The following is a 27949-nucleotide window of genomic DNA, read 5'->3' on the forward strand; positions in this document are numbered from 1 at the left end:
GTCTGCTACAACACTACATGTACTACAGTATGGCACATAGTTCTACCATGCACCATACTACGATACATGGTAAAAACTGGTACCCTAGTATGGTACATGGTAGAACCATGTATTATAATATGGGACATGGTTCTACTGTATACCATAGTATTACGTACTGTACTATGTATTAGTACTATGGACTACTATTATACTATGGAACATCTACCAGATACTGTTTTACATGTTTATTTACCATAATGGTAATATTAATGTATGTTATGATACCCTCCAATAGGTAATACAGTGATACTCATTTGGTAATTCAGTGGCTAACAATGTTTAGCAGGTATCTAATATACTGCCTCTGATTCTGCCCCTACTCGCCATACCACTATTATGTATATGTAACATATCTAATATCATACAGTATGTACGAAATACCATATTAGATACCTGCTGAACTTTGGTAGACACTGTGGTATTACATAAGTTCCCTGGGAACCACAAAGTTATGGTGGTTCACACCATAGTACAACCATTGTACTCAAGGACGTCCTATGGTGCCTACTGTGAATGGTCTGAAGTACCATTATATTACTATGGTACTGTATAATATGGTATGTACTACAGTTTACCATGGTATACCGTAGTAACATTTTTTATGGATGTAATGAGCTAGCTAGTTAAGTGTTTTTATTTACAGTACATGCTAGGTGTTTATTTAATTTGGTGTTTGCACTTACCAAGCTGTTTGCCCCTGCTTCTGAATAGATCATCATCCATGCGTGCTAATAAATCCACCTATTGTACAGTAACAGTAAACCATTTAACCAGCGAGGAAGCATGTGCAGTAGTAACATTATTGAGGTTTATTGGACCATGTTTTTTAAACAAACACACCGAATGAACACTTTAATTTCACAAAAGTGAATCAGATCCTCTTGGTTGTTGAAGCTTCACCTACACTAGTGATATGTTCCTTTTGTAAAATGCTCGAAAGTGTGCATATAGAGAATTATATCAAGAATTTGATTTCTTTCTGCAATGGATCGTTCTCATTTCGCAGTCGGTGAAACAACCGTGAGCTTCACAGCAGCCTCCAGGCTTCACTGAGTCAATCAGATGAGCCTTACAGCTAAGAACATGCAGTGGCTAAGAGCAGATAATCTTACCAGCCAAGCTGTCCGGATGCCAAACTCTGATCATTTGGAGCACAGAATGTAAACGCTGATATAATGACGGAGAGTAAAGACTAAAATTAAATGTAAAAAAGGAGTGGGGAAGTGACGCAGAAAGTTAATGCAGCATAATTAGAAGACCTGGTTATTGCTTTGACAGCATTTTAGTGTTTAGTGTTTGGAGTCATGGTCTGTTCTTGAAGAATTATACAGTATCATGGCACCTGAACAGTGAATGTATTCAGCATTATATCTTTACCTTGAGGCAATGAAATGTAAAACTGGTGTGTGAACAACAAAGAGTTACTTATACAGTTCATGTTGGGTTGTGCTATATATATATATATAGAAATAATATACTACTGTACATTAGTATTATCACGATACCTAGGTGCCGATATAGTTTGTATTGTGACTTGTGTAAATATCACGATTATAAATATTTAAATTATATATTTTAGATTTTGTTGCAACTTCAAAGGAACTTAGCAAATTATTTGCCCCTCCCACACAGGATGCTCAACATATGAATAGTTTAGAGTGCGCCACCAGTAGAACCATAGAGGAACTGCAACGTATTACAACCTTAAATGCAAACATATATAAATTACAGATAAAAAAAATAATAAAACAAATTTAGAGTCAACAAGGTAATATACTGTATGAATTACGCACTTACTCACTCACTTCCTCATCATCTGTACCACTTTTATCCTGTATACATGGTTGCGGGGGGATCTAGAGCCTATCCCAGGGCATGAGGCGGGGAACACCCTTGACAGGGTGCCAAACTTTCGCATGGCACACACATACACACTCTCACACGTTCATTCGCACACTACAAAGGAATTTGGGTAGACTAATTAGCCTAATTTGCATGTCTTTGGACTGTGGGAGGTAACCGGAGTACCTGGAGGAAACTCACCAAGCATGGGGAGAACTCCATGCACACAGACCAGAGGCAGAAATCAAATCCAGACCCTGGAGGTGCGAGGCAGGAGTGCGAACCATTAAGCCGATTTTTTCCCACATCTCTAATGTTTATAAATAATGATTGCAGTTTTGTTCAAGTTGACATTATTTATTTTTGTTATTATAATAAACAACATAATTATGAGGCTTATAGCTACAACAATTATTTAACAAATGAATAAAATTAATAAATAAAACTGCAGACCCTTTTGCTGTACAACCCAATGTCGAGAACTTCTAAGGGTTTTCTTGAATGAATGCCTATTTTTATCTCAGTTGATTGGTTGAATCCTCATACATCTAAATGTGCCAAAAAAAAAAAAAACATAGTAGAAAATATAATTGGTTCCAGATCTGACTTGACAGTAATACATGTTCTCATCAAACGCAATAAATGTATAACAAAGGATTCATTTCTTAAACCGTATCTGATAATCAGAGTATGTTTCTAGTCTCCGTACCTTCCTGTAGGGACTTGCCTCGGTGCTCTTTGCAGGATGCAGGTTTTGCTCTAGAATTCCTGAGATTAAATAATCAAAAGAGACATTACTGTATGCTTAGCGAGATTTATTACAAAATGTTTGAATGTGGCACGACATTAAAGAATCCATCCTTATAAACTATATTTAAAGATTCTGCCTGAATTAAAGCAAATGCCACCAGCACTGCTGCACAATGGTACAGTACAGTATAACTACTCTGCTACAAGGTGGCCTTGGCAATGCAATATGTAACAGATTTTTCAAAAAAGATTAAGGCACACATCTACACAAGGACTACAGAGACGTTGGAAGCACCTTTAAAGTTCTAAACTTTGCCTGGCTTAGTGCAGCTTCCTGATTCTTGTGTGCAGGTGGCCTGTAAGCCACGACACAGGCTCAGCACTTTTTTTTTTTTTTTTTCTTTAAACAGAGAGCAGACTGGTAATTAAAGCCTCACAGCCTGGATTCACCTACTTACAAGATCAAGCCTTATTCCTTTCGGGGACTTTTGACTTTCAGTCATGTTATTATCTCTCCAGGGTGTCATTACATACATCATCTCTACACTATATATTATATTATATCATCTGCCCACATTTAGGTGTTTGTAGCTCTGCTGTCTTTAAATAGCATCTCTATGTTGCTCATCTCTGTAATTCTGATGGTACGGATCTTTTACAGAGATGATCCTGGGAAAATGACACTAGGTGTTTGTGTACGAAAGAACTCCTGCAGCAGATCACTGTACCCATTTTACACCTTCTTATTATTTGTGTCTCGATGTTTTGTTGACTTTTCAATTCTTTTCTGGATGATATCTATTAATTGCATAGATTAAAGTAAATTAAACCTGCTGAAGGAAATTGATGCATCGCCATTTATCAAGTATTTGTGCCCCAACCATAAACCGATATATCCAAAAAGGCATTAAATCAATATATATAAAATAGAGAGATTACAGCACGGGTGAATTACTGTATGTCAGAGTCATCGTAATGCCGCGTCTCATGTAGGTGTATAATTTGTGGTGACATTTTAATTTACAATTCCGTCAGCATGCACAGACACACGCTTTATATCCTTGCTCTCTACCTTTTTGTGCCCTCCCTCTTTCCCTCTCAAACACACACACACACACTCACACAAACACACACGGAAGAAACCCTGTACATGGATTTGCGCTGGGATTAAAGACAAACATGCTGAGACTCATTCTGCTCTTGACTGCGCTTCAGGCCTATGAATTCATTTTCAAATTTCTCTTTCACTCACCTGGAGGCACTTAGTTAACGAGGAACCTGCACACGAATGTATACCATGTTTAAGAGGGAATAAACTATTTACAGTACAGCACAAACTGCTTTATCTAGAATAATTCATCATGAACTCCAGAACCTGACTCTGGAGGGTTGCAGTGTACCAGTGAAATACGATGTGCTTTCGAACCTTTTTAGTAATTTAAACCACAGGGAAACAGGAGCCATAAGTTAGAACGAAGAAAACAAACTGATTAAGCATAAAAAGTGATAAACTCAAGGGAGAACTGCAGTTTATATTGTGGGTAGGTAGCAGAAATTATGCTAGCACCTCCTTGTGGACAAAAATTTTTTTTGCTTCTTTATTATGTCTCAGTAAACAAAAAAAGAATACATTTAAAAAAAAGTCAAGTATTGCAGAAAGATTAATTTAATAAATTAAAATAAAATAAAAAAACAGAACTTTCCAGCAATACTCAAAAACAAAATCATCTAATGAATATTTATCTTGATGAAAAACGTTCCGTAATTAGTAAACGGCATGCAATTAGTCAAAATAATCCGTGCAGTAACACATTTTCCTATTACAAGCCGTAAATACTCAATCAGATGAGCTACAAAGCAATAGAAGTACAATATCAACATACAGCAATGTGAAGAAATTCTCTAATGCAAAGATAATGAAATGCTACAAGGTACAATCATGCAGTTTAATAAGATAGTTTGGTTGCTGCTCTTGCATCTTTTCTCTGTGACATTTTTTTGTGGAATGTTTGCAAACCTACAGAACATAAAATTTGCTCCTTTAATGCTGATGCAGTAGTAACACTATGCATATGGCCAAAGGTTTGTGGAAAACTCATTATCACATTCACATGTGGTTCTTCTTTACTATTTTTACAAACACTATTATACAGGATGACAATTTCTCTTCACTGGAACTAAAAGGCCTGACCTTGTTCCAGCATGACTGTGCCCCTTGCACAAACCAAACTCAATGAAGACATGCTGTGTCAAGGTTGGAATGGAAAATCCTGTACACAGACCTGACCTCAACTCCATTGAGCAGCTTTGGGATGAACTGGAACGCTGACTGCGCTTCAGATCTTCTCATCTGACATACGAGCCTGACCTCACTAATGCTTCTGTGTCTGAATGAACCTAAATCCCCACAGCCACACTGCAAATCTAATGGAATGCCTTCCCACAATGGTATCACAGCAAAATATGACTTAAAGCACAAATGGGTGTCAACAAATATTTGGCCATATAAGTGCATAAAACAAACATAAAGACATAAGGTATGACTAAAAAAAATAAAAGTTTGCCTACGCATTTTGCACTGTACTTTAGGTGCATACAGTCTAAATGTATTTCTATTCTGGTGCATTTATAAAAGCAAATACGTATAATAATGTGTACAAGTCTTGAGCCACCCCTCATTTCTTATTTTATATTAAATGAAATAAAATTAAATGATGTAGATTAAAGTAAATAAATGTATACAAATGTTTTATTTTGACAGATTTAAAAGAGCCTAAGGATACAATTTACAAATTGATTGTTTACATAACAACTTCAGCAGCAACCTCATTTCCCCTCTCGTCTCAGCATTCAGCATCACCCGTATACTAATTACCGGCCTGACCATCTGTCATTATCTGGACCTGTTTTTTACTGGTTCATACCTTAAGTTATGCTTGAATGATTCACAGGTCACTGTGTGGCTTAACTAGCAAAAAAAAATTCATCTGAAACTGGTTAGGTGCAGGAACTGGACTGGTCAATGAAAACTGGAAAAAAAAGAGAGAGAGACAGAGACGAAAAGAAGCCTGGAGATTTAATCCTTAAGACCACATTAAAAATACAAAAAAGTCTGGCTCTTTGGAAGCAGAATATAAAGAAATGACGGGTGGATCAACACTTGTTGTATAATAGAATTATCCCAAATTGAAAATCCAGAGAGCTGCATTGACACTGCAAACAAAATTTTATTTTAAGTTTATTCAGTGTTATTGTTTTTTTTTGAATGGAAAAGATACTATCTGTGTCTATAAATTTAAAGTAAAAAAAATATCGTGATTAGATTTTGAATATTGCTGTGTTGTTCATTAATGCACTTACGTAACAGTCTCTGAACACACCATGAGCAGGGGAGAAGCTGTTCACGACTGGGTGAATTGCACTAAGGTCCAGTGCCTAGAGTAATGACCAAACCTGACATGCCGAGGGAGAATTTAACTTCTTGAGATATGTCTGGGGCAACTCATCTCTTAGTCATTAAACATCTTTTAGACGTATTGCTAATGCACTTTATATTAACATTGTTGGGCATAAAATAGTATTTAACATACAATAATTGGATGTGTACAAATAAAATAAAAAAAACATGTACTTTATTTCAGATTACTTTCTTTATTTTTTCTACCTTTCAGTTGTAGTCAGATTTACTCTCCAGACTGAAACTATAGCAGAACCAGCAAATGTCAAACCTACTGTATGCATACAAGAATAGAGAAGTACAGATCCCCCCACCCCAACCCCCACCCCCCAAAATCTACTGAACACTAGAACCTAGATTTATTTTTAAGCCAGGGAGAGAAGGTGTCTTTTCCTATTGTCTATGTAAGAAACATTCATGAGTCAAATTTATCCCAAGTGTGTCAGTCTTTCTGAATTTCTTTCAAAATTTACAAGATATTAAAGTATCAAGTATATTTGGATTTTATTCTAATGTAGAGCAACAGATTAAAGTAATCATGAGCTGGTTCTGGGACTGTGCTGGACGTTTTGCATTTTGTCTTTTTTTTTTCTTCTTAATGACAGCCTTATGACATTTCTAATATAAAATAATCTAATATAAATCTAAGATCCTTTGAGAGTGGAAATCGAAAGAAAATCAAAAATTCCTTTAAATTTTCCTTCTGAAAATATATTAGATAAACACTATGATCTAATAGCATCGAATTAAAATGACACACTTTCAAAAACTGGTTAACGTCAAGCTAATGCATAAAACATCCCGCTGTGCAAAGATTTTAGGGTAGGGTAACAGATGTGATTTTTAATATTATTTAATATTAGAACTCAAGATACCTGATGTCAAAACTGTCTGCCAGGAAAAAGATTATACTACCTCGTGTGTCACGTTCTTATCTTCCTATTAAATAATGTTCACAGTGTTTGCTTGAAAATTCTAAAAGCTATAGTTACCTCTTATCAGAACTTTACAGACTTTTTTCTTGGCAACATTTTATGCACATACAGTACTACTGCTGCTTAATAACCAGTTAGCTAGCTAATTTGCTTAATGTAAGTAATAACCAAAATTTGTAATAGTATATTACACCAGATGTGATCATTTTAAATCAATAACTTAACATGACATTGAGATTCATGTGCTCATAAGTATCAATTTAAAGTTTCAATATAGAATTTATTTATTTAAAATGAAATTGTGTACCTTACCTTAAAGCTCTAACAATTTTTTATTAAGTCTCAGTTCATCCATCTAGGAGCCTCTTATAGTCTAACTCGGGACCATGAAAGCCAATAATGACCACCATTATATTTATTCCCATTTTACAACCATGTTGGGACCTCGGGTCAACATTTACACACTACGGGCAATTTGGGAACACCAATTAGCCTAATCTGCATGTCTTTGGACTGTGGGAGGAAACTGAAGTACCCAGAGGAAATCCATAAAATCATGGGGAGAACATGCAAACTCTACCTGAGACTGAACTCGAACCCGGACCCTGGGGGCGCAAAGCGACAGTGCTAACCACCAAGCCACAGTGGTACCTAATAATAAGTCTAAAGATGTATATGTACTGAGAGAGTAGGTGGAGTTTTTTAATTATTTCATTTATTTATTTATAATTTGTAAAAAAAATAATGGTGTTTAGTGTTTTTAAAATTTACAATCACAACGTAGCACATTGAAAAAGATTCTACTAGAAACAAAACAAACACAAGAATACTATTTCTAAAAAGAAATACCTAGACATATTTTGACTGTACTGTAAATTTCCCCAAATTACTTCAAACAATTAATACAGCCAATATAGTGTAAATAATTTTTTTAGCTGTAAATATTTTCGAACCAGTCAGGACTGGTTCGAAAATATTTACAGCTAAAAAAATTATTGAACTGAACTCTAAAGCTCTAAATTATTGAACTGAACTCTAAAGCTGTGACTATTTCAAGTGGATTACTCACTTCCATCAATAATTGCAATCCAACAACTGTCCCATTGTGTACATCAGAATTATTTCAGCTTGCATGGCTTAATGCTTCTGTTATTATTTTTAATGGCCTTTAATGTTTTCCGGAGCCAGTCGTGCATTTGAGCATGAGCTTCTGTTTCTAAATGTGGTGCCGAGGATTCATGCTAATTAAATGTACATCTTTAATGAAGAACTTTCTCTAGAGACCTGGCATGGCTTTTATGTGCTGGCAGTAAGGAAAGGGATTGCCTGCATTAGTTTATCTGCTGTTGACCCACACACCACACTCATAACAGATGTGCCGCAGTAAATCTGTAAAGCAGCATGAAGCAGCAATATCCATCTAGGTTAAAGAAGATCATATTCATTTAGTTCATGTTTTTTATTTTTTTTGGAGTGTTTTGTTTGTATGTGTCTATGACACAGCAGGAGGGTTTAAATCTGGAGGGTTTATTTGGATGATGTATGGTCCTCGCGGTCAGGTGAAGGTTCTGGCTCTCCTCCACTTCTGTGCAGAGACGGTGATGGAATACAAAGCAGAGCTGTGCTGGCGCTTCGCTAATTAGGCCTAAACTGGCTAAATGAATGAGTTATTTCTCCAGCCTAAGCCCCAGCTGAGTACAGGACAGGTACAGACATGAGTGACATGCATCACGTTGCATCCTTAAAGCAGATCTGCAGTTACCTCTTTTTTTCTGTTCTGCTATGTCAGGTTTTGCAAAGGGCGGGAGATGTGAAAGGGCATGCATGTTAATGAGCAGGTGTCTCAACTCTAAATAATACAACAACATTTTTTGCTCGTCTTAACAGTTCCAACATTTCCCGAGTGGAACGCCTAATCCTGGAAAATTGACTGATAGCTTGTCACCAGCTTGCAGAAGAGAAACATCTGTGGAACTGTACGCACAATCGTTTACCAACACCACTTGCACATTACAGGAACTGAGAGTTGTCGTCACATCCTACGTAAAGGCCTAACCTCGATCCAGGGATTCGAGGGGTTCCTGGGAGGCCAGAGGTGAAGCATGCAGTCCGATCATGGCTCTGGCATACTGAGAAAACTTTCTAGCCTTGATGGTATCCAAGCCTAGTGAAATGCTGGGATAAGTGCATTAGTGTAGCAGGGGATTCTATAGATAACTAAAGGGAGTTTTTTTTTTTTTTGTGCACACATTTCATCTTTTGAATGAAAACTTCCGGTTCTGTATTTTATTTTTTGGTTCTCCTTACCTGGTTAAATCATGTTTTGTTGCCCATAGATGCAAAGAAGTCACTCTTTCATGTGGCCATTCAAAATATTTGTATACTTTTGCAGCATGTTACAGTTGTGCATGCGTTTTTATGATAAATTAATTATCATTTATATGTTTTGACTGTGATGGACCAATTTGACATATCAACAACTAGCAATTCTAGCCATCAGACAAATAATCATAATTTAAAAAAACATACTTAAACATTGAGCATAATAATTAAGAATCATGCACAGTCAACTAGCCTCTGAATGGGAGAGATGTGGAACCCTTGTTAGGAATATCACAGCTCAAGTCCCATCCTTTAGTAATTAAACTGTCAGAAGTGACAGCCTTTGTGTATTCTCTGTTAAAATAATGATAATGAGTAAACGCATCGTTCCTGCGCTGATTGCCGTCTTAAACGTGGACCAAATGTTCCTGCTTATGGCGTTTATTTGAACAGTAAGAGAGGTGTCACCTGCCCACTGCAGTTTACTGCACCAGTAATTACAGCCTTCTTCCTGGCCCTACATTTCCCCCTCCTAATGTTCCTCTCTTCAGCTTTTGACTAGAGTACTGCGGTCATCATTTTAACTTTGTTCTTCTCTAATGAGGCAAGCATGCTGAAGATATTCTCAGAATCCCATTTTCTCATCAGGAAACTTCTGCAAAAAGCACAGCTGTGAACACTGGCTACATTCACATTACCAGCCTGAAATGACTAAAATCAGATTTTTTTAAAATCTGATTTTTTAAGACTGCACAAATTGGATGCTTTTTCAGATCGCATCTGCGTCACTTTTATATGTGGTCCATATATCCATATGGGCGTGCGCCCAAATGTATTATCGCTCCTTGCTCACTCCGTAGGCTTCCTATGTAGGCGGCACCCGATTCTGCCGGTATGCAAGGGGACGGGCCACCTATTTGGGCCGTCTTAGGCTCTAAAATGCCCCTCCCCCCCTCCCGCCACGGTTTGCCCCCCCCCCCCCCCCACATAATCTCTTTCAAATATTATATTAGAACATAAATTCATAGGTTTATGGTTTACAAATTACAAATTACACCAAACGAATTGATTTATAAAATAAGCAATATAAAAAAAACATGTTTTATAGGAGAAAAAATAAATAAATTATATTATATACAGCTGGGCACTGGCCCCGACCTGCACGTGCACCTTTCACTTCTTTCCTTCCCTTTCGTTTGATCCTCCCTCCTTTTTAATCTAAATAAAATCATTTTTTTTTCCCATAAGACCTTGCCTCGTGTCCGTGCACTATGGTGCCCTTCGTGCACATAGAGTCGAACCTGTTACAATATAATATTTATACATACAGTCATGCAACTATGTATGAAAACCATCAGACTGGAATTCAAGCAAATTTTTGCCTGATACTTAAAGCACTGATGTCATCAGTCAGCACACACATAACGACAGGCTGAGTGAGAAAATAGATTTTTAACCTCTAATGAGACTTTCTTTTGCTTTACACGCACGCACACGTATATTATAAAAAAACAGTACACGCGCGTTGTACACACGCGCTTACAAACACAAAATAAAATATGTTTTACATGCACACACGTGGTCACAGTGTTATAGTAAACAGTACACGCATGCATGGATGTTGATTATACCAGTGAGAGACGCACACTAAGACCCAGCAGGGAAAACGATTAACCACAATTCTGCAGTGCAAGAGAGAGAAAAACCATTGCATCAGTTGTGACCACGTGATGCTTGGCATCAAAACAAGAAGGATGATGATACATGATTTTTTGGTACTCGTAAACCAAGACTTGCTCGTTTTTCAAGTCAAAATTTATTAAAAATCTTTAACACGGTGTTAACCGTGTTACTCGCAATCCGAGGTTTCACTTTATTATTTTCAGTATGGGCTTAATGCATAGTTCTTTAATAAGGCATTTGAGAGTCTAGCTCAAATATAGCTAAAAAGTCTGCCTTGGGGGGGACCGCCAGCAAAAATCTTTAGGTCTGAACTGTTGGAAGATGGGGTGGTGTCTTTGTCATCTTTGCAACATATTCTATGAAGGTAACTTAAATCACCAGGTATGGCTTTTCTTCCAAATGTCTGACATTTTACAATTCTATTTATCACTAAGTAATACAGAATGCAATTGGGTTTGAATTGTCCCTTGATCATGTCTTTATCTGAAAAATACCTCTCTTCTTTATTGGTGCAGTGCTTTTTCTCCAGTATTTGACTGTTACAACTATACTGTATGTATCTCGAGTCACGATTCTCAGCAGCTCCATTAACTTTGATCTCACACTCAATTAGATGACTGTCTCCTGAAATTTTACCAGCTGAATAAGAAAGGCAAGTATGTTTGGCAAACAGCAGTCTCTCTGGAGGGACTGGCAACTAGACTCTGGTTTCTGCATCATCTAAATGGCACATTTTCATGGTGGGGAATCTAGAGCAGTGGAAACTGAGTGGTTAGGGTTTGGATTGGTGATTGGAAGGTCATGAATTCGTAGTGATTAGGGAGGTGTGCAAGGAATTTTCATGTTCTCCCTGTGCTTGGTGGGTGCTCTGGTTCCCTCTTACATTCCAAAGACATGTACATTAGGCTATTTGACTTTCCAAAATTGACCGTAGTATGCGAGTGAGCATGTGTATATGTGTGCCTTAGTACCCTGTGCATGGTGAAACTTTAGACAGAATAAAGCAGTAGAGATTGTGAGTGAGAATATGGACCTGAAGGACACATAACCCATCACAAATAGCAACCCGATTACTTGCTTAAATGCTTGGGTAAAGGCCAGTGAGAAGTTTTTTTTTAGATTTTAGCCAAAATAACTTCCATTCTGAATTATATAGGCTACAGATTATTTATTGTATGCTTTTTTTCTATATACCTTGCAACCATTCTGCCGTATCATTCTCTTGTAACATTCTCTTCTTCATCTTTGCTGATCAACAAAATTTTCTCTCAAAGCATTGACAAAGCAATTACTGTGATTGTTCCTAGTGATAATACAAGCAATTTTTGTAAGCAACTTTACCAATAGGTGTTTAATGGTTTCATAGAGGATACTAGTGTGCAGCCAGTGGAACCCCAAAGTGCGAAAAGATGCACCCTGCGGCACTGCAGAACTCACAACTGAGGACTGCACCACATTAAGGACATGTGGTATTTCTCTCTTTCATCCTTTTATGGTTGCTCACCTGGGGGCTCACCAGGTATCTATATTCTTCCAATGAAAGCAATTCTTCCATCCTCCTTTATTTTCTTTTTAACACTCGCTCTCATCTCTGATTTGTGTTTCTTATTTCCTATTGAGCCTGTTTTAGGATAGCTCTTTGTCTCCGAGGTGGAGGGAGACAAAGAAAAAGAATACGACAGTACAGTGAAGGTTTGGGAAGTACAGCCCCCATATTCTAGCGGAACAAAGCCATTCAAATAATAATTTGCTTGGAAGACAGCATGACCAAGTCTGACTCTGTAGTTCTGGAGTTCGGGGCAACGAGAAATGTGGACAAATGGTGGCTGTCAATGTTCATCTAAACCTTATAACATATTTAATTCTGTCACACTTAAAGGAAAAAAAAAAACCTAAACAAATTAAATTCAATTAAATTCAATTTTATTTATATAGCGCTTTTAACAATGATCATTGTGTTAAAGCAGCTTCACAAAAATGAAAAGAAAATTTATGGAAGTGTGTATGTCTGAAAAAAATGTGTCTAAAATATAACATTTTAATAATTGAATAATATAAACAATATTGCATTTTAATAATTGAAAAGTGATCTGTTTTAAAGTCTTTCATTAGTATGTTTGGCTAAGTTGTGCCAGTGGGATTGATTTTAGGACTAAAGTTTAAAACCTGGTAGTTTTTTACGGTTCAGAAATGTTTTTTTTTCATTTCTTTAGAATTAGAATTCTACATAGCCGTATTGAATAGAGGCTTTTATTTCTATGCTAAGGTGAAATCCAAAAGTTTGATGCAATGTAGCACTTTATGCACCAGTAATAAAGTATGACATCTCACCATCACACCCATATATTCTTGGTGAACATTTATATGGAGTCAATCTCGTTTTTTGATTTTCTCCTTTAGGAATGGCTTTCCTTTAGATCTTGGAGCAGGGCTGTGGGAATTTTTGGTCAGTAATCCACAAGAGCATTAGTGAGGTCAAGCACCGATGTCAAATGTGAAGACCTGACTTGTAGTTGGCTTCCTAGTTTATCCCCAAGTTGTTTAATTCAGATTAGTTCAGGGCTCAGTACAGACCACTCAAGTTCTCCGACGCCAACTTTAACAAACCGCATGGATCTCAGTTTGGACACAGGGGCATGATCATGCTGGAACAGGTTTGGGCCTCTTTGTTTCAATCTTAAACAAATCAAAGAATTGTATGCTTCAAACTCTTTCTCAACAAAAATTATGATCCCCAACCCTGATCCTGGAGGACTACCTGCCCTGCACATTTTGGTGTGTGTGTGTGTTTTTTTTTTTTTTTAGCTCCCAGTATACGCTATTTAACCAATCAGCTAATTAATAGCCTTTTCTGAATTGAAGTGAGTGTGACAGAGCAAGTAAAGGTGGAGAGCAGGGCATTCTTCAGGACCAGGAATATGAACCACCAAACCATATACAGTACATTTGGCCATATAGTATTACTTGGTGGTGCCATGGTACCATGTGTAAAAACCTGGGCAGATCATTTGGTGCTTTGTTGTCCCTGAAAAGACAGATTTAAACCATTGACTCAGGCTATTGACCATTAATCATAAAAATCTCAAAAGACTCAGTACATCGATCTGAATATGAAATGTTTGTTAATATTTTGAATAAATGCCTAAACAATATCATAAATCTCACCATTTTACTTAGCCAGTTCCTTAAAATGTGTTCATCCCCTTCCATGCACAAGATCCATTCACATGACCAATGCACCAAAGAAGACAGTGTCATTACCTGTTTATCAAGGGTAAACAGACTTATTTGAGATTGGTAAATTGCTTACAGACGACTATGATTTTCAGCTGCTCTTCTGTCTATTTATAAAACCTCAGCACCTCCCCTTTCCCAATCCCAACCCCCTATCATTCGCACTCAGCTCCTAAATCCTCCATCGGACTCTTTCAAACATTCACATTAGCTACAGCTGCTTCCTCTTGCCATGTCTGTATTCGTATACGCTCACACTCTGTTGGCTGTAATATTGTGGTCACTGGCACAGTCCCTGCGCTGCGGGTTGTTTGAAAGGTGTGATTATGGCTCTCCGCATGTGTTACAGGATTCCTGGCATGTCACAAGGTTTTATCGACTTCCAAAACCCGCACCGCCCCCCTTCCCGCCTTCCCAGACCGTCCTGTCCATCATCCACCCCTAATCCCTGATCAGGTTCTCCTGGCCAGCTAGGGGGAGACTTTAGATCCTGGGACAACACATCATAGCTGGTGTGCTCTGTCAGGGTTGGATGAGGCTGTTAAGATCACTGTGTCAACATCAAGGCTGTTTGTCTTTCAGCAAAGCAATCGGATGGCACTGTGAGGGCTAATCAGCGCTCTTGTTAGAGTTGATGTACAGTACTGTATATCCCCTTGATCCTTTGACATCTGTCCTTGTGATTGTATGTGTTTTTGTTAATGCGCATAATGCTAAGGATGAATAAAACCTATCATTCATAACAATAAACACAAAAGCTTATTTTAATTTGTTTGCATAGGTATATACTGGATATAATGTACAGTACATCCCTGCAAGGTGATGTATGACTGTGATTTATAGTGAGAACCAGGTCTCGAAAGGGTGCTTTAATTTTAATGATGTAATTATACACTAGGGTGAGGAAGCAGCCGAGCAACCTGATTTATACACTCTGGCTGTGGTGCACTGTCAAACACATTACGGCTCCTGGGACTGTAAGGACAGTCGCACTTGCAGCCTGGCCATGACGCACACAAACACACACATACTGTAAACCCCTCTCAATTCCACCATTTGCCTTATTACCTAAACCTTTCTTTCTGATCTGAGATAATGCAGTCTGTCTCTCACTCTCTTTATGTTGTCATGTACCACGCATGCTCAAACCAATTCAAAACTAGACCTAGACCTAGACCTGTAAACCTAGTCCTACACCTGCTGGAGATGGTGCTGGTTTGTAGAGTTTACAAAGTGGATGCTATAATCAGATGTGACAGTTTGCTATTGAACAATAATCACACTATCCTTGGATAATTTTACAAAGTCAATGGTTGTACTTTTGACTTTGAGTACATATTTTACCCCTTTAAAGTTTTTTAGTGCAAAACACGGAATCTATGACTCAAGTTAAGCCTCAAGATGTTTTCTGTACTGACTTGTCCATGTCTTTGATTTATTTGCATTTGTACTTGGACTTGTTAAGCTCTTGGGACTTGATCCTGTCCTCAGCAGACTTTTTAATTGTATCTTTTCTTTCCGCATGCAAAAAATGTCCCCTTCTTCTTGGAATAAGACTAACACTGATGCTAAGCATGAATGAAGCCAAATAGATAAAGGAAAGGATTGGCCTTGAAAAGGATTTAATGATTTTTGATCTGCTGCTTTTATTTGGAGTCAAAATTGACTTGGCCTTAAGTCACGTGGGACCTGTTTTTGGAGCTTCATGGACTTGTTTTGACCACAGCCTTAACAAAGATTCTTATTATATATAAGGTATCCTAGGCAATAATGATACATGCTAAACCTTTGAATAATTAAGGCGTTTTATTTTGAGCATGCACCTTCTGAACGTTTTTCATCTTTACTTTAGCATGAGAAATGTACAGAGTATCAAATGCATCTGCGATTTCTGATAAAATAGCTATTTTTTCTCAGATTTATCAGTATACAAGGGGGCATTCAAGTCAAACCGGGCGTAAAAATGATTGTCATTTACGGAAGACTTCAAGCACAGTACGGTAATGAGACTCTAATGCAATCATCCCCAAACACCACTTGCACAATACAGGAACTTGTCTGGCAGCCACATCCCTTAAACCTTGTTACAAGTGATTTCCACATATTTGGGTCACTAAAGGAGTTCCTGGGGGGCCAACGTTTAAGACAATAAACCAGATGGATTGATTATGGAACTCGGGATAATGAGCACTAGTGTAAGTAGGAGATTATAACTCTAATTAACTCTAATAACTGTTTTCTGTTATCTGGACAATCAAAAGTCCCAGTTTGATATGAACGCCTCTCAAACATTTCATTTTATACCTTCTAAATGTTATGTGAGTTAATGAAGGATTAAGCACTACCTACATGTTTCTTCCTCACCAGTCCTTTATCACCAAGCAGATTTTCTACATTTTGCTTTGGATTTCCATAAACACCAATGATTTCCTTTCTCTTGTGCTGTTTGTGTATTGACCTGCCATCAGGGTGTCCTGCACGTCCGCATGCTCACTATCACTTAAGCAAAAGATTATTTAAGCCTGAGACTACAACAGAGAAAATGAAAGACAAGCATATGAGCATGACCCGAAACTGTACAGCACCAAACATTTTTTTCCCATCAACCTCGCTCTCACCTCTTCTCCTCTCCTTTCCTCTTTTCTACCAGTTTTTCCTCTACTCTTGTCACATCCTGTCAGCTACCTTCTGTGACAGAAGCATTCACAGCGGGCTTTCTCCCTACCCAACCCACTGATGGCTCTTGCTGAGAAACTCGTCTGAGAAATGCACTGCAGAATCAAGAAAAAAAAAGAAGAAGAAAAAAGAGGCTGACAAACAATCTTGAAAAAAAAAACAGCGAAGAAAATGTCTGGTGGAGACGGGAGAGAGAGAGAGAGAGAGAGAGAGAGAGAGAGAGAGAGAGTAGAAGGAAAGATTTAGGACTACTGGGGACCGGAGGCATGGAAAATCCAACTGTGAAAATTAAGCAGCTTTAAGTAATGACTTGCTAAAGCTGAGTTCTGAAGAGCAGCTCATTTCAGAGTCTCATCCATAAGGTTGCACTGGTGTCAGGGGATTAATGGAGAGAGACGGAGTGAGAAAAGAAGAGAAGGGGCAAAAGAGAGTAGGAAAAGGGGGCAGATGACAAAAAGACAGGCTTAGTGAGACAGGGCACTATCATAACACAGGACGGACAGTGATGTGCCGAAATAAAGTCAAAACACTTTTTATAATATTGGCTCATTTTCTCCCACCAAATTCCTGCAGTGTGTGAGTGTGTGAATTTTTTTCTCTTTACCAGGATGGTTCACAGGGCATTTGGTTGAGATAAAAGATGTGCACCAGGATACCTTGGGTCAGGTTCAGCAACAACAACAACAACAACAAAAAAGTCATGCAAGACCATGCTTTCTTGCTGCCTTGAGACTACAGTCATTAACACAAGAGTGTATAAGATGCTCCCATGCTGATGTGTGATGCATTTACTGCATATTTTGTATCTGCATGGTCAAGGTCACAGCAGTTTAACTTTGGCTTCTATTTTATTACTAGTTTTTTTATTTTTTTTTTATTTTGGGAATTAACTGAAGTTATTAGAACTATTGTTGGGCACTGTGATGGGTGTTTTGCCTGCCATCTGGAAGACCCAGGTTCGATTCCCAGCCAGTGCCCAAACCCCAGCCACTGCCGCCCCAAGCCTGGATAAAATGGGAGGGTTGCATCAGGAAGGGCATCCGGCATAAACCTGTGTCAAGCTTGTACGTGCGGACCAGATGATCCGTTGTGGTGACCCCTTGCCGAGAGTAGCCGAAAGACCAAAAACAACTAAAGTTATTAGAAAATATCTTATTATATCCTATATATATCTTATATCTAATAGCAGTTAAAAACACAAATAAATCAAAACTGGTTTGAGCCACGTAAACCACAGAAACAGATACATTTAAACAGATGCATGTACAGATCCTCGCATTGTGCAATACGATCAAAAAGCCTGGCCTTATTTTCTTTCTTAGTCCTTTCCTAACCTTATGTTTTTTTTTTTTATATACAGGCAGTATCAACCGAGCAGGGGCGGTCCCTACATTTCTGCGGACCCCCACAGTGATCCAGCCTCACCTGGACATGAAGCCCTTCCTGCAGTTCCCCATGGAGACAGCCCCTCATCAAAGTGTTGGACTCTTCCACAACTTCAACACGGTAAGTCGAGACAGCATTGTCTAACTCTTTTAGATTATTTCATCATTTTACAAAGCCTTATTGGCAGTTATGCCACATATCAGCACATCAGTCGATCTTAGATCAGTAAGTCTGATCAAACTTGCCAAGGTGTCTGATTCACCTTGCATAGTTTCTCCTAGAACAGTGTGGCTTAAATCATAGGAACATGCCAGATGAAGATGTTTTCCTCTCACCAATATGTTAACCACCATCTGCACACTTTTAAAACGTCTGCTGGTTGTTTGCTTTGGCTGGTCTCATTGATTTGCCCTGGGTCATGAATAAACATGAGGTGATTTATGGCTAATCTTTGCAGTTTCCGACGCTGGCAGTTTCTGTCGTTCGGAACTCCTTCGTGTCGACAGGGTTCCTTTCAAAGAATTTTTTTATTTTTTATTTTAATTTGTGCATCAAAGCCAATTGATTATAATGTTGGCTTTGATGTTTGCTAACATTTGTTGCCAGTTTAAAATCTGCTGTGCCCTTTGGCTACGTGTGATAGCACAGACAGAGGGAAAATACAGCTTCTTTGCCAGATCATACAGTATAATCTAAAGCAAACTGCCCATTCTTCTTAAATTAGATTTTAGTAAATTTGAAGTTAAGTAATAGTTTAATATTTTATACATATTAAAGATTCAATCGGATGGGTAATGCATATTGATTTTGTATCTGCAGTTGGAGCCATCTCCTATTTCCTTTACATTAAAGCATCTTCGAAAAAAAGAAATTTAATTACTTTGTCTTTTTTTTTTTTTTATTCTGTATATAAACATGTTAAACACGTAATTCTAACTATTGCATTTTTAAGTTGATGTTCAGGAACAGTCATTTGTACACTGTAGAATTTGACCTTCGCACAAGCCCATAAATCTGTGGTTTCTGCTCCGTGGGACCACGTGCGGTGGTACAGGCTGGGTGAGGCTGATGGGCGAGATGTGCCTGCTGCCCAGCAGATGGGGATGTTGGAGAGGCTGGAAGGACAGACTGACCTCAGCTCTAGGACACTCCTGAAAGCACACCGCAGTGTCTGCGCATTATCTAATGGAGCTTCATGAATTAAGAATTTCATGACCTGTTTTTTTTTTTATGAACAGGACAGTGCACCTGGATGTTGCCTCAAGTACTAAAGCAGTTAGCAGTTTGTTAAAATAAAAAAAAAGCACTGGGATCCTGAAATATAAGAAGGATAGCTTGTGTAAGACACTTAAAAATAGTGATATGCAAAAAAATGCATGTCCTTGGCTAGCTTGAAATTTTACATTGCCCTCAACTTGTCTGTCAGCTGGTTCCTCTCTTAAAAGCACAATAGCCATTTTTCATGTTAGTACTAATCACCTGGGATATACGTATTATGTGGCTGAGTAAATGTACTGTATTTTAGAAAAATGTTGGCAGTGATTGCTTGCTTGTTAGTTTGTCCAATATTTTTTTTATTTTATAGATGATCCCAACACCGTTTCACTCCACCCCATCTAAGCATGTTTGTAGAGATGGCTCAGATACTTTTACAGTGAGCAAAAATGTCTCCTATCACATCCAATCATGCTAAGTCATATTTTGGATGATTTGAGTCCTGCATATTTTTAGATTTCTGGTTCAATAAGCCCCAAAGCAATAACAGGTGCTAAATCGTGTCCATTTACTGAGATATGGCCTGTGCGATTTTATTTTTCCCCCAAGAAGGATCCCCCCCCCAAAACAAAACAAAACAAAAAAAAAAACATAGAAATCCTTTTTTTTAGACCATTTACAGTAAATGGGGATTCTGTGGTGTATTAAGAAAGAATAAACTCTGAGGTTCTCTTTGGGAGTGACAAGGATGGATAGGATCAAGAATGAGTTTATCAGAGGGACAACCCACGTTAGATGTTTTGGAGATAAAGTCAGAAAGGCCAGATTGAGGTGGTTTGGTCATGTTCAGAGGAGAGATTGTGAATATATCGGTAGAAGGATACTGAGGTTGGACCTGCCAGGCAGGAGGTCTAGAGGAAGACCAAAGAGGAGATTTATGGATGCAGTAAGAGAGGACATGAAGTTAGTTGGTGTGAGAGAAGAGGATGCAGAGGATAGGGTTAGATAGAGGCAAATGATTCGCTGTGGCAACCCCTGAAAGGGAACAGCCGAAAGACAAAGAAGAAGATACTCTGACCCTCATTTTTACACCAGGATTTCATAGATACCCCAAAAATACACCCTGGATGGGGTACCAATCCATTTCAGGGCACACACACATACATGCTCATTCACACACTACAGGCGATTTGGGATCGCCAATTAGCCTGATCTGCATGTTTTTGGATTGTGCAAGTACCCAGAGGAAACCCACCAAACATGGGGAGAACATGCAAACTCCATGCCCGAGATGGGAGTCGAACCTGGACCCTGGAGGTCCAAGGCACTAACCGCCACATCACCGTGCGGGCATTGCTGTCTTCATGTTTTTATTTATTTTTTATTAGATAAGAACAATTGGACACTACAGGCACTCTTGACCATCCTGATAAATCAGTATGAGATGAGTTCACAGTGTTATGACTCAGCGAATGACTTATCATGATTCATACTAACTATCCATATTAACAATGCTAATATTGGAGCTTAGACCTTATAAGTGCACATTACAAGGATAAACAAGTAGAGGAATGCTGGGTGTGCATAAAAGTGATAATAGACTCTAGATATGCAAACTCTTGACTACAGTACTGTAGGTCATAGCTTTTGGAATCTAAACTTTATATACATTTACTGTAGTCCTTTGTCAACGTGCCATGGAGGTCCTGTCCTCCATGCCGAGGATTTTTACTAGTGACGAAACTTATATGAGTATATGAATACCATCCTGAGACAAAGCAACAGTTTTCACAGTGGAAGAACCCATCATCCCTATTACCAAAAAGGTTGAGGCAGGTTCACTGCTTGACCAAGTGCATGCTCATCATATTTTTCGACTTCCGTCAGTAACGAAGTCTATTACCAGGTTGCAAAGCGTCTAAGGAAGGACATAAGGTGAAAAAAACAGAGCTTATGAACAGGAATAATCTTAAAATTTTTGACACCCTTTGTACCTCTCTTGTTATACTAATCTTCATTAGTCCTAACACACAGTATGACTGCAAATTAATCCCTGCTATCTGACATCACCCAAATGAGGATGTGTTGCCTGTTAAGTCTTTCTAAGTTTCTTCCGATTGCCATATCACCTCGACTTGCTCATCAGGGACAAACTGATAATTATGATTTATATATATTTTCTCTCACTTTTCAAATTCATTTACGTTTATTTTAATTATTTTTATTTTGTGAAGCTGCTTTGCGACAATCACCATTATTAAAAGTGCTATATTATAAAATGCTTTATACAGTATATGAATAAAACGCTATATAAATAAAACTTGAAATTGAATTTATGCATAACTTAATATATGCATTTCGTTGAATAAGTGACTAATAAATCGTGACGACTTTTCGTCACAGTCATAGAAATCCAGCTGCACTGTGAAGGACAAACCAGTGTTATGTCTGTTAAAACTGTGATCTACATAAAATATTTAGTTCTTGTGTCCTTCCTGGCTTGGGTGCAAGGAAGGAATCTGTAAACAGCTGTCAAGAACTCTCATAGTTTGGCGTCGGCTTGACAGAGCCCTCTCCGAAAAGAAACAGATTGTTCTTTAGGAAGTTCTCCTGTAACTGTTAAACAGGTCAAATGCAATATGCTGACACATAAAACACCCTGCTGGAGTCATCCAGGCTGAGTTCACATTATTCTCCACAATGCATGAGCTTACGTTAACAGCATTAGCCATAAATATACAATATTTAAATCAGAGCTGGTTACATGAACTTAACAGTCAAATGCCTGCTTCAGACTACAGTGTTAATGTGACTTTAATGTGATTTGCCATGTACTGGCTTGTCTAAGTCGATATGCACATGGGTGGTGACGTGCCTGAATATTATATGCCAGCTGGCTTTAGCATGTGGGTTTGTAAATGTCTGGCACACGCTTACACTGCAGAATCAGGAATTTCCTCTTAAAGTCAGGGAATCAGGACTGTTCACCTGCTACATGTTCCAAGAATCAAGGCTTCTCAAAAACACATACCTCAACTCTTCCACATTAACACTGACTCATGTTCCTGCTCTCCTAGTGGAGCCCCTGTGGATCAGATTTGGTTGCCTATGGATCAGATTGGTATCTGGGGAATTTGGAGGCTGAGTTGGTGGCCTTAGGCTCTTTGCCTCCTGGGTGTTCTGGTGCCATTCTGTCATGGCCAGCATTGACTTATTTTATTTCAAGTTGTGTTGCATTGGCCTTCCTATGAGCCTTAGGTGCCCAAGATCATGTCTCCAGTTCACTGGTATGCACTTGATAATCAATGTTAATGTGCAGAGGTGGTTAAAGTAGCCAAAAAAAGTACTCAAGTAAGAGTAGCTGTACTTCAAAATAATATTACTCAAGTAGAAATAAAAAGTAGTCATCCAAAAAATTATACAAGTAAGAGTACATTTCAATTACTGAGTAACCATTTCAATTAAAATGTCTGATTTATTATTATTATTATAATTCTATATTAGTGCATAGGCTGAAGTATGTGTCTGTTTTGGCAGATAAAGAAGACACTCCAGTATGAAGCTCTTTTGCAAGAGAAACATGCTTTGTATATAATGCCAGGGATACATCATATTTTTGGGATGCATAAAAATGTACAATACATTTGTGTTGCCGATTCATTCTGTACTGAAATATACTTATTTATTAATACACTGTTACATTGTAGTAACAATGTTTACTATTTAAGTTAACATATAATCACACACACATGAAAAAAAGCATTCTACTGTATACTCGCTGCAAGATTGTACACTAACCGCAAGATTCCACTAACAGCAGCATGGATTTCTGGGCGTTCCACAAAATTAGAGAAAGATGCGTAAACTTTTGTTTGTGCATGCACAATGAGCCTATGTCCTGTATGACGGATTCGCAGGTAGGATAAATTTATGAAACACGGGCTGAAGGTTTTTTTTTTCCCCCCCGTGTGGTTATTGTTATTGCGGCTGATTGGTCAACAGAGTCATGTGATTATGGTTGCATCGTCTGATTGGTGAGTCATGGGGTCGATTCACCGGCTGCATGTTTAGAGTAAATGGTTAGAACCAGTAAGTAACATATCGAGTGAAGCCAAATGTAGCGGAGTAAGAGTAGCGTTTCTTCTTCACAAATCTACTCAAGCAAAAGTCAAAAATATGGTGCAGTAGCACTACTCATAGAAGTACACCTGATTTGATTAGCCGCCTTTTCTGAATAGAAGTGAGTGTGAAGAAAGAGCAGGGAAAACACTAAAATGTACAGGACAGGGGGTCCTCCAGGAACAGGGTTGAAAACCACGCTTCTAGACCAATGTATTTTAAACAAACTCACATTTACCAGTAAAAAAGATTAATATGTAACAAATAACATAAACTCTTTCTTATCACCTCATGTGTTAGCTGCAGTAAATCATTTGAATTGTGCAAAGGCTGAAGGCTAAAATTCTGTGAATAACGATCCCAGATGAGGTTGTTTAAAGCCTACCGCAGTCATTCCTCTGAACAGGAACCATGAATAAAATCATGAATGAATAACTTGTCAATGATTTGCAGAAAAGATGCATCTGTCTAAAGACCACTTGCACATTCCAGGAGCTCAATACTTCCCTGACCTCGCTCTAAGCAATTTCTGCATGTTTGAGCTATTAAAGGAATTCCTGGGAGGCCAGTGTTTCAGACATGAAGCAGACAGTTTGATCATGGCTCTGGTGTACTGAGAAAACTTTCTATCTTGATGGTATCCAAGCACTAGTGAAACTCTGGGATAAGTGCATTAGTGCAGCAGGGGATTACTGTATATAAAGAAATAAAGGGAGTTTTTAGTCACATAACTGTGTTCTATTATTCTTCTAATCAAAACCACTTACCATATCATATTATTACCATACTGGTGTACCTAAACTCTGTTGATTGCCCGTCTGACTGCCGCGGTCTTACTGGTATGGTCCTTCGGTAATAGAGATTGTTCCACCCATGACATTGACAGTTTTGGCAAAAATATTATTCACATCGTTGGCTTTATAACCATAAGGCTTTATGGTTTTCACATGTTCTGATTGAGGGTGGAGCTGCAGCTGCTTGAGATCTCTTCGAGTTTGGGATGTATTTAGTAAGAGAGTTTGAGTCACTATGGGGGATCTGGGGGAGGGGTGAATCCAGCAAGCTGTGCAGAGCCGTCCGGTGATACAGTTGGGGCGTAAAGGAGGAGAAGAAAGAAAAGGGAGAAAAAGAGGGTGAAAAGCGGGAAAAGGAGAGAAGAAGAAGGGAGGGTGCATGACAGTTCCTCTGCAGCTGAACAGTTTGAGTGAGTATGGATATGTATGTGTGTGTGTGTATGTGTGTGTGTGTGTGTGTGAGAGAGAGAGAGAGAGGAGGAAGTTGGTCAGGAAAAGAGAAAAATAAAAGGAGGCTATTTATAAGGGAGAGTGTGCAAGGAGGGGGGGATTAAGAAAGAGAAAGAAAGAGAGAGAGAGAGAGAGAGAGAGCATCAGAAGCCAGAAGTCTCACACAGAAGCAACAAGAAAGAAAAACAGGAGAGAGAGAGAGAGAGCGAGAGAGAGAGAGAGAGAGAGAGAGATGTCATAACACTCCTGCTTAAAGCGTGGACAGAAGACAGGAAGAAAAGGACAAACAGACTCAAGTAATGATCTGTAAACACTGGAGGGTGTGTGTGTGTACTGCTCCGATTGGTGAATGTGAAAACAAGTGAGTGTTGGGGAATCAGGTGGATCATCTCTGGATAAGTTCTTCACCCCCTATACACACCACTTCCTGCAAGCCACACACACACACACACAAAGACAAACACACACGTGTGTATGTGCTCTGACAGGGAGACCGATGTGGCTGGGTGTCCTGAGGACGGCAAGGTGAGTGTCTTGAGTGAGTGAGAGAAAGAGAGAGGGGGGGGGGGTGTCTGTGTGTTGATTTAGTTGGAATTGTGTCATTCCAGAGTGAAGGGGGGTTTCACTCTGGAATGTGTTTTTTTTTTTTTTTTTTACGGTATGTGAACCAAAATCTGCTCAGCTTAAAGTGTGTGTGAGATTATTGCTTTAGTTTTTTTTTTTGGAATGTGTTTCGTGTCCGTACATGGGGAGATAGCAGATTCAGTGTCTTCTTGTCTTGACAGGACAGATGGTAAATGTCTTGCTGCTCAGTGGGTCACTGTGTTAAAGTGTATGCTGTTGACACAGGCATTGATAACTCTTACAGTATATGAATATTTTCGAGATGTTTGAATCCGCCTGCAAAAATTTTGGATTCCTTCTACTGCGTATTTAGAGGAATGGAACACGACTTGTGTTTCGTTACCGTACTTGCCGAACGAGGAGTGAGAGATCACTTATTTTTTAAATACATACTTTAATTAGAAGGGCAGTTCTTTCTTTTCTTCCTCCTTATACAATAGTGTATTATGGTTTATCTATGATATATATCAAATGAACATTTTCTTTCATAACGCTTAAATCTTCTTCTTCTTTGTCTTTTGATAATGCAAAAACCTGCCTGATTCAGTTTTTCATGTTAATATGAAACCAAGTCAAAATCAATAAATGTAAAGTAAGTAAAAAATTATATTCGGTGTAATAAATGACAAAAAACATTTCTGATGACCTTTAGATGGCTCAGTAGACATATAATTTCTTATTAATTGTCGCAGTTAATCACCTCAAATTATTCAGTCATTATCGTGAATTATTCAGTAACTACAGTAAAACTAATAGAAAATTCATGTAGTTATGGGAACGAAAAGCGCCCGTCTGGAAGATATGAGGGCATTAACTGTCAAGATTAAGATTAATATTTCACTTCAGCTATAGCAGTATATGAACGATATTGGCGTTACTTTAGCTGAGAGCAGACTGAGATCATTCCTCTTGATTGAGGCCGTATGGCCTGATGTACACTATCTGTCCTCCACACTCAGGAAAAATGATGTGATGTAAAAGATATAGAAGTGAAAAGGCACAAGACTGCACTTATACTCATAGCTATTTTTGTTCCCGATTCTCAAGGCTCTAACGGGCGACTCCCTGGAATGCAGGTTGGAGCAACAGTTTGATACTTTATGTAGGAATATGTTTCCTATTAATTTGTCATGTGGGTGGTTTTAAGGTGCTTCATGTGGGCTTTAAAAAGCTTCCACACCCTGTGAGTGATCTGGGGTTAATGAGAGGCTTTTCCAATAGGGATGGGCGATATGGGTAAAAATATCATCACAAGGCTTAATCATGGTGTCACAACCTATATTTTTGCTGAGGTTTTGCTAGCAAAGCACCACTGTAGGGTCAGGGTTTGTTTTTGTCGGGCGTTTTTAACGTTTCAAGAAGACAAGCAGGGAAGAATGATGCAACTGGTTTATACAACTCATAGTTTGAAGCTCTTAAAATCTGGAGCATTTTAGACATTTTTTGTTTTGCTGTTTTTTTGTTTTTTTACATTTCTATGGCTGAGGTGGCACGGTGGTGTAGTGGTTAGCACTGTCGTCTTGCACCTCCAGGGTCCAGGTTGATTCCCGGCCAGGTTTGCATGCTCTCTTTGTGGGTTTCCTCTGGGTACTCCGGTTTTCTCCCACAGTGCAAAGACATGTAGGTTAGGTTAATTGGTGTTCCCAGATTGCCCATACTGTGTAGGTGTGCCCTATGATGGATTGGCACCCTTTACAGGGTATACCTTGCCTTGTGCCCTAAGTGTTTTGAGATAGGCTCCAGGTCCACCACAACCCTGAATACAGTATAAGGCGGTATACTGTAGATGATAGTTGAGTGATTGAGTATATAGTCGAGAATTTTGAGAGAGTGTTACTGTATATGTATTTTTTTAGCACAACCTAGGCAATATGATGTATTTTATTTCATTTCAACCAACTTTACTTCAGGACTGAAGTTCCTAAAGTCCACCTGAGCCTCCAATAATGAACTGGACTCCATATTAACTTAATGACATCAACTGTTATATTGAACTCCTAGTCTCCTAACATAGTATGACTGTAGATCAATCCCTGCTACTGTATCTGTTATCACCCAAATGAGGATGGGTTCCCTGTTGAGTCTGGTTCTTCTCAAGGTTTCTTTCTATTGCCATCTCAGGAAGTTTATCCTTGCCACCGCCACCCTCGACTTGCTCTTCAGGCACAATCTAATACACATTTTTCACATTTTATACAAATTTCCATAGTTTTCTTTTGATTGTGTAAAACTGCTTTGTGACAATTGTTAAAAGCGCTATGCAAATAAAATAAATTTTTATTTAATAAAATAAATAAAATTTTATTTTATTTTGTTTACATTTTAAAAACATGACTAAGCAAAAAAACAAGTTGTTCCTTTTTTTTTGCAAAGTCATTCCCATATTCTGGTTGTGGTAAAATTTACCTGTTTTAAAAGTA

At 38.4% G+C, this 27949-nt stretch overlaps 1 protein-coding gene across 4 annotated transcripts in view; it reads left to right on the top strand.

Moving 5' to 3' along the window:
* znf385a (zinc finger protein 385A) overlaps positions 1 to 27949 on the top strand; it is a 96557-nt gene that overhangs the window by 39483 nt on the left and 29125 nt on the right. For 2 of the 4 annotated variants that reach the window (XM_053482486.1, XM_053482487.1), the window contains exon 2: positions 18302 to 18447. In XM_053482486.1, coding sequence (XP_053338461.1) covers positions 18302 to 18447 — 146 coding nt within the window. Of the gene's footprint in view, positions 1 to 18301; positions 18448 to 24739; positions 24866 to 25118; positions 25431 to 27949 lie in introns of those variants that run through there. The other 2 variants (XM_053482489.1, XM_053482488.1) reach the window with 2 other exon arrangements.

Source organism: Clarias gariepinus, chromosome 22, assembly GCF_024256425.1.
Source record: "Clarias gariepinus isolate MV-2021 ecotype Netherlands chromosome 22, CGAR_prim_01v2, whole genome shotgun sequence".
Taxonomy (NCBI): Eukaryota; Metazoa; Chordata; class Actinopteri; order Siluriformes; family Clariidae; genus Clarias; species Clarias gariepinus.